At 32.8% G+C, this 8,307-nt stretch overlaps 1 protein-coding gene across 1 annotated transcript in view; it reads right to left on the bottom strand.

Annotated features, from left to right (window-relative positions):
* Positions 1-756: 756 nt before the first annotated feature.
* LOC117791491 overlaps positions 757-8,307 on the bottom strand; it is a 35,937-nt gene continuing 28,386 nt past the window's right edge. The window contains exons 12-25 of the mRNA XM_034631305.1: positions 7,524-7,848; positions 6,361-6,633; positions 6,134-6,292; positions 5,941-6,066; positions 5,606-5,773; positions 4,995-5,276; positions 4,610-4,831; positions 4,296-4,462; positions 3,871-4,162; positions 2,762-3,119; positions 2,592-2,690; positions 1,772-1,934; positions 1,565-1,691; positions 757-1,509 (exon numbers count right to left, since the gene is read on the bottom strand). Of these exons, the coding sequence (XP_034487196.1) occupies positions 1,348-1,509; positions 1,565-1,691; positions 1,772-1,934; positions 2,592-2,690; positions 2,762-3,119; positions 3,871-4,162; positions 4,296-4,462; positions 4,610-4,831; positions 4,995-5,276; positions 5,606-5,773; positions 5,941-6,066; positions 6,134-6,292; positions 6,361-6,633; positions 7,524-7,848 (2,923 nt within the window). The 3' untranslated portion in view covers positions 757-1,347. The remainder of the gene's footprint in view (positions 1,510-1,564; positions 1,692-1,771; positions 1,935-2,591; positions 2,691-2,761; positions 3,120-3,870; positions 4,163-4,295; positions 4,463-4,609; positions 4,832-4,994; positions 5,277-5,605; positions 5,774-5,940; positions 6,067-6,133; positions 6,293-6,360; positions 6,634-7,523; positions 7,849-8,307) is intronic.

The raw sequence follows: 8,307 nt of genomic DNA, 5'->3' as shown, positions 1-8,307 counted from the left end.
TGCACTCAGTAAGTGGCATATGTATGTAAGTTCATATGACTTTCTGTACGAATACTGACCAAATATAGTACTTTTTACTTCATTTTGTCATTTTTACGCAGATATTCATTTTCAACAAGTTGGCAGCACCATTCAACGACTACACTGTTGCCACCACATGCAACATTTACGCATACACACACACACTCGCACTCACACTGACACTTTAACAATTTCCACAATTTAGACTTTGAAAATGACTTTTCTGTTATTTTAATATTGCACCAATTACTTAAAATACAATAGATACATTTATTCTTAATGAGAAGCAATTAAATAAATGTTTATTGCCGTTCTTTTACACAGTATTAAAAACTATTGGTGGTGTTGGCACTCACATATAATGTTTGTATGTAATCAAGTGTGTGTTTGTTAACGATGAGCGTTATTTACTTACGTGTTACTTCCGTGAACATAAATATCGATATTACGCGACTACAACAATGTGTACAACATCGATATAACGAGCCTCGAAAGTTTACTTTCAGCAGTTTACTAGTTATCGTCTGCCCGCCACAGTCTCTCGGTGCGCGCATTCAAAATCGCAATTTAAATTTTAAGCCATTTTACCATCATTAAAAACTTGTACCCATTTATAATATTAAATAATATAGGTAAATATAATATTTGACAATTATTCCATAATAAGCTATATTTATTAAATAATTCTTAAAAAATAATTATTCACACGGACTTATGCATATGAATTATATTTAACAAATTTATGGAAATAGAAATTAATTTATACAAATACTTATTTACAAAATAAGGCATGTGCGCAAATGAAAAATTGTATTCGAAATATACAGTTGAATGTGGGAGCATCCTTTTTTATTTGTAAGGAAGTGAAATTTGGTTTCATGGTTTAAAGTTCGATATACATAAATACATACATACTTACATATATGTAATTACGTACATACACCCATTAATGCTCATTTTAGTGAATATGAGTGTATATGTATATATGTTTATAGTTTTGTAAATGTTGTATTAAGTATTTATAATATGGTTATCAACTTCTTAAACATGAGCGACAAATAATATCATAGTACTTCTTACTTTTTGTTTTGTTTCGTTTTTGTATTAGTTGTATTGTATATGTATTGTTATATATGTATTTGGTAAGTAGGTATAATGCTGTTCTTTATATAAATTTGTATTTTTCAAATATTACTAATAAAACTGGTAACCGCATTACTTTTAAAAGTCGGCCTTCTGATATAAATGTATATAGGAATGTATGTGTGTGTGTGTGTGGTTGTGTGTGTGTGTGTGTGTGTGTGTGTGCGTCGGTTTCGGACTTGTCTAAGTACCCATTGTCGGCTCTTGTCGTATTTCTGATTTAAGCTTAACAAATTCCTTGGCCACTTCATCATTATTGCGCTGTGACAATATTCTTAATATCGTCCAACCAGTTTCATCCATTTCAATGCGTCGTTGCAAGGGCAACCAACATGCGACCGATCCCTAGAAATCGATATATTATTATTTAACTAGTTAGAGGATTATTCCAGTATGCTACCTTTTCGGATATATCCTTTAGAGGTATTACTGCAACTCCCACCAGACGATCGTCGCGAGCAAAGCAATAGTCCTTGACGCAAATGTGAAGCTCGAAAAAATCCAACTGCTCTTCATTACCAATGACACTATAACATATAGGTTTTAATATAATATATATTACTAAAGATCGCAGAGACTTTTACTTCATGATGTACAAGTTACTTACAAGCTGAAAGATTCGTTGTATTTTGGGGACCAGTTGTTTGACTTTGATTTCGTCGCAAATTTTCGCTTTTTATCCTGAAGGTGGGGTCCTATTAGATTTATCTCCACAAATGGTCTAAACATACCAGACGGTATTTGCCATTTCAAATCGTTGGCAGCCACAACTGAGACAGATGACAGATACAGGAAATTGTATTTATTAAAGCCTTTTTTTTATTTTATCAGGCTTGTTCCGGTTTTCACTTTTGGCAAGATTGGTCGTAAGTGAATCTTATTTCAATCTGGAAATATTTCGCGTATTGAATTCACGTTGAGTTGCTGAATTTAAGTCCAATAAAGTGAAATAATATAATTTTAAAATGTTCAGCACAAATGCAACGTGAAAAATTACATTTTTTGAAATCCGATAAAATTGGAAGTGAAACCCGGAACAGGCCTGTATCATCCATGTTGTGTAATAAATTCATCCTCGAAGGTCTTACAGTTTGGACGTTTAGTCAGTCAGTCAGAACAGAGTCTAAAATATGATCAATTTAGATTTTCACCCCCACAATAACATAGATAACAAATTCACTATCTTGATATCTATTTAATTCCAAATAAATAGTACAAATAAATATTATGTAATGTTATTGTTGTATTATTATTCAAATTTTAATTTTTTATCAACATTATTTTTAATTTTGATTTAAAAATTAAGTGCTCCCTATTTGTTTTCCCAAGTTTTGTCTCGAAATTTGAATAGACTAACAAAAATATTTGTCAAATTTTTTATAGGGTATAAATTTTATAAAAAGTATTTCAAAATTAGCTTGATTTACCTTTAACGTTTACTTTATGTTCTCCGGTGCCAGGATGCGAAAACAAGTCAATTTGCACGGAAATTTCACCAACACTTTCATCTGCATTTTCAGGATCAACTACAACATTTTAAAGCAGTTAGTTTAATTGCAGTCTTAAAAGATTTTCGAACAGTATGAAAGTGACTTACCTTCATGAACCTGACTTGATATGAATGTTTTGATTAACGTGTCTGTCATTTGAGTATACAAGCTAAGTGCATAGCGTAAACTCTGCAGTTCGGAAGACTTTTCAAGAAACGTCTTTTTAAGTCCATTGCCACCGGCATGGAAGTACTGCTTTATTGTATCTAAGGCAACATCAAGAACGGCACATTGTTTTGGGGACAGATTCTTTTCAACTTCTTTTGATATATCCATAACACCACTAAGGGCACTTTTAACGTCTGGCTTTCCAGCCATATGCGATTTGAACAAACGGCCCATGTCTTCGATTTTTGCATTTGATGCCAAATTTTTTGCATTGTCAGTCAGATGCTTAAACATCATCTATATGAAAATTAAGAATATAACACAACAGATAAGTATAATATATAATATTTTAAATATATATAATATATATATATATAAAATTTTATCTTCTTTTGACCTCCATTCTTTCGGTCACTGTCCATTTTCCCCCTTGACACTATTTCAGAGCTTCAAATTGTCATAACTTTGTCAAATCTTAGCCGGTTTCCTTGCGGAATGTAAATTAATTTTATATTATTTTGACCTCTAATTTTATTCTGCATTAAAATTGAAAATTACCTAATATTTGCCTTCAGTGTCAATTTTGTCCAAAGCTCATTTTCTTTCCCTTAGACACTATTTCAGAACTTCAAACTGTCATAACTTTGTAAAATCTTAACCGATTTCCTCGCGGAACGTCAATCTTATCTTATTTTGACCTCTTATTTGATTCTGCATCAAAATTGGAAAATATCTAATTTTTTGCCGTCACTGTCAATTTTGTCCATGCTTTGGGTCAGAGATCCATTTATCCATACTTTCTTATTCTCACTTTATTAGAACTTCAAACCCTAACAACTTTGTCAAAAATGAACCGATTTCCTTGTGAAATGTCAATTTTATCTTCTTTTGACCTCTTATTTGATTCTGCATTAAAATTGCAAAATATAATTTCTTACCTCTATCGATAAAAGACTATATTAACATTTTTATCAATCCATATGCATTATATGTATATATGTATGGACTAGTACAATATCTAGATTTATTTTAATCATGTGGTACTTACAGTTTTGTCAGTCATTGGTGGCAAGACAATAGTTTTTTCCAAAATTCGCATAACAATTTTCCAAAGCTCTTTTAGTAGACGTTTGAGTACAGTCTTCTCACATGACTGAGCATACAGGGTTAACGATCCATCTAGGAGATCCATAAGAGGTCTTAGCACATCGTCTGCTTCGACTGCAACGGCATTACGTTGGGCAGCCTGATTTCCGGTTGTGAGATTCCCGCTACCTCCCTTAATGTTGAGCAACATGTCACCAAGTTCTCGCACCGACTGAGTTATACGTGGCTCCAAGCTGCGTAATAATAATAATAATGATAATAGATGGAATCGATATATTAAATACGAGTTTTGAGTTGGAAAGTATAACAAAACTGATCAAAATGATCAGCTTAAATAAACAATTTGTATTTTAAAGAAGTTCGTACCTTATAGCAAACTGTGAAGCCAAGTCATCAAGTGCTGAGTTTAAGTTTTGTTGAAGCTCCTTTAGAATATTGGCTGCATCCTCCTCTAGTTTATCACCTCCCATTGACTCGAACATTTTCTCCAATTGAACCCTTAGCTGCTGAATATTGTTCATTAAAATACAGGCCTATTTGTGGATTAAGAAACAAGTAGACAAGAATTAATAATATATATATGTATAAAAATAACAGTCGTAAACAAATGCTTATCTGAAGGTATCCAGAGAAAAACCATTTATGTGTTCTATTTAGAAATTGAGAATGATTGTACTCACAATTCGTTCGTCTCTCATATGCTCTGGAAACTCCATTTTCACAATATCAGCATAGGCAATTAGCACTTTTACGATTGTTTTAGCAAAACGCCTCATGTAACGTTTCCAAATTTCTGGATCTGGACACTCGAGCTTGCTAACAACATCGAAACATTGCGTCAATTGTGTAAAAACGTCGACTACCGAATTTGAGAACAAAGCATGTTCACTGCTCTTTTGGAACTGATTTTTCGATGTAATCACAATGGAGTTCAAGAGAATAATGCGAAAAGAAAAGATATATATTTTGTCGTATTTTAATTTGATATTTTTGTAAATGTGAACTATCGAAACTTCACATTTACAGCAATGATGATTATTTTATTTGTGATTTTGCTGATCTTACCCCATCTTTTTTGTCACGATTGAATGCCCCATGAAGGTACTCCAATGACACATCGTCATTCTCATTTAGCCATTGCATTACGAATGGCTCAAACCAGGCCGGATACTCAGGTACTGCTCCTTTATAGGGTGGCACCTCCTTAACATAATTGCTATATAGCCATTTAACACGAAAATGCAAATTCATGTACGCCGAAGACTTGCAGAGTCGATGCTGTTCGTGTTCTTCCAGAGCGTACTTCATGTCTACAGCAAATAGGCCCCACATGGTAGCAGCCGATAACTACAAGTTTTAATATAAATTTTATAATTTTTAAATGGTTTACCCAATATTTTTAAGAAAATAAATCTGTATAAATATTAATTATCTTAATAAATCAATATAAATAATACAAATATCTTTGTCCAACTGACTGACTGAGCATTGTTTAGGCCAAACGGCTTGACGTGCAACCTTAAAATTTGGGCAAAATATACCTAAGACAATATTAAATGATGCTCTTAGGTTAGATTCTATCGACCCAAAACGAACCTTCTCCAAATTATTATACCTCTGACTATAGACGTAATTTTATCAATATTTATCTAAGCACTGAACTGGCACTGCTTTACCTGTCCAATATTTAGCTCTTGTGGGAATTGATTTAGTACAGTTCCGTAACTATTTTTGTCTTCGTCGATAACAGAGACAATTAGAGCAATAAGTTTATGCCAGAAGTCCACGCTATCTAGTTTTGGTCCGTGGTCATCGGTATCACGTTTCGCCTCGTTTGGATCCACCTAGAAAAAAATAATAATGGTCATTATCATTCTTATTAACTTATCAAAATAAAAATGTATTAAAAAATGTATAAGGAATTGTTTTTGAAAAACTCGATCCAAAGTTTAAATTTACATCATTAGTATACACTTAAATATCTAAATGTTAACAATATTTTTGCACAAACCTGAAACTCCCTGTTATAGAGTTCGTAACAGTTTTCAAAAAGGAATTGATAGGTGGATCTAAGACAAGCTTTTACGCAATCCTTGACAACCGTGCTCGCTCTCGGTGGACTGGACAGCTCCTGAACCTAAAAGGGATATCAAATTTAATTATTCATTATTGGTTATAAATTTGAAACGTCGCCTTTAACTTACCTTCATGCGAAAGAATGTTATGCTGGTTAAAAGGTCAACTGTAGATTTCAGGTCCATTAGTTTCTCCTGACTGGATGCTGGGAAATTATTTCGATACATTGATAGATCGATTCTGAGTGAGTTATGCAGTTGATCAAGCAGCTTGACAAACTTTTCCTTCTGCAAAATCGAAATACAACAAAAATTTAATACTTATTAAATGAAAATTGAATGTACGGCATACTTACTCCAAAATTGCTGGCTGCAAAGCGATCGCTGGCCGAAACCGCTGAAGAGGCCGTTGTATGAGCATAATAGGCATTTATATTCGCTAATAGAGTGCTCATTACAGCTGGGACTCCGGGACACAAATACTTGGCGGAAAGGCAATGAAAGTGTGTCATTGCCTGATATATATTTTCGATTCCATAGCGCATTGAGAATTCATCGACAATTTCTTCAGGGATTTCATCAAAGTACAGCTTCCATGCGTCATCGCCCTTTTGTATGGGCAACTTAACCTGTGTATAATTTTTATTTTCATATATAAATCCCATATGAATTTCAATTTGTAGGAAGAATTGCCGAAAAAGGGTCAAATATGAATAAAAGTTTTTGGTATATAGCTATTTTTTTTTATTAATATGTTTATGATTGAAACGTGAAACTTTGTTCTTCATCATTTACTTCATTACAATAATAAAATTATGTTGATATTGCAAATAATTGTTTGCATGTAATTTAGATAATTTTACGACAGTAAAAATGGAAAATATATATAATTCGATTTTTCTTTATTTACTGTGAGTTTGAATCTTATAAAAACCGCTCACAGCTCTAACGGTTAAGTTAAATTTATTATAAAATAAAAGACAAGGCGATATTACACGACGAGTTCATTTATTCAAAAACAACTTAAGACTAACAGATAATTGTGCATTGCGTTATAACGAAAGCTAATTTCGGGCATTTAAATGTTTACAATATTATAAAGGTTGGGAACGAAATTACTCAGCGTTGGCTGGGAACGCAAATCTGCTGACAGTGAGTTATTTCGATCAATGCTGATCGATGGGGGAGAACCCGGCTTAGCTGCTCTTTGTTTACAAGTGCAGCCTGCGAAAGTTTACATTATTAGAATGGGGAATTTTGTGTCTAGACTTATGGATAACGTGGACATAGAATATATAGTGTATAACGTAGACATAGAATATGTCACTATATTTATTTTAATCAACAAAAATAAAAATACCCATAAGTATGCAGTAGTTTTTATTAGAAAGTAATTTTTATAAAGTATATTTTTATATATTGAAATAAGTAAAGGTTATTCTATGAACGGGATCTCGACATAGCCTTGCCGACTTGTTATTTGTATAATTACACTGCCAGTAAAATATATAGGACTTACCATGCCGCAATTCTCTTCACATAGGTAGTGAAACAGGTTTTCGTGCAGGCAGGTGTATTGTACATGATAAGGCGCTACTTTCTCCTCTCCCTTGATTTCAACGGATATATGCAGTCGTATAGCACCCGATACGGCCGATTTATCAGTACGTTTCTCCAAGTTATACCAAACGTCCATTTCACCCGACAGCGTACGAACTTCGATGATTGTTTGACCAAGGAAATCATCCGATTCCCGAGTTAGTTTTTGACGCAATTTCGACTTTAGATCATTATCCTCATCCCATACTCGAACTTTGATACGATCTGAGGAGTTGTGGCATTCGCTGCACATTCCATTAATAGTTAATGTGTATATATCACATATAAATTTATCAAATTGTTTAATTTTATTTGTTTCAACACTAACACATACATATAGTATAAAGAAATTTGATATCCTACATCGATTTTTATTGTACTTTCATTTAGACATAACGAGTAAATGATGATTTGTAAATGTGAATTTTTTCAAAGCGTGCAATAAATGAGACTGAAAGCAATATGCATTGTGTTTCATAAGTTTATACATAATAAAATAGTTTGCAAAAGTATAAATTTAAAAAAATTAAGCGATATTTCATTCGTTACATAGTATTGTACATTATAGTCTTCTTCATAATATGGCCTGTTTCAATGGAAAATAGTATCTCAGTTTTAGGGTTATGAATGTATTTATGAAATTCTGCTGGATGGTGTCACTCTATCATTTTTAAAAACATACCGTTTATTGTTCTCCATCCATA

The sequence above is a fragment of the Drosophila innubila genome, chromosome 4, assembly GCF_004354385.1.
Source record: "Drosophila innubila isolate TH190305 chromosome 4, UK_Dinn_1.0, whole genome shotgun sequence".
Lineage (NCBI taxonomy): Eukaryota > Metazoa > Arthropoda > Insecta > Diptera > Drosophilidae > Drosophila > Drosophila innubila.
The sequence above is the reverse complement of the archived record's forward strand: the minus strand, read 5'-3'. Positions and strand labels throughout refer to the sequence as shown.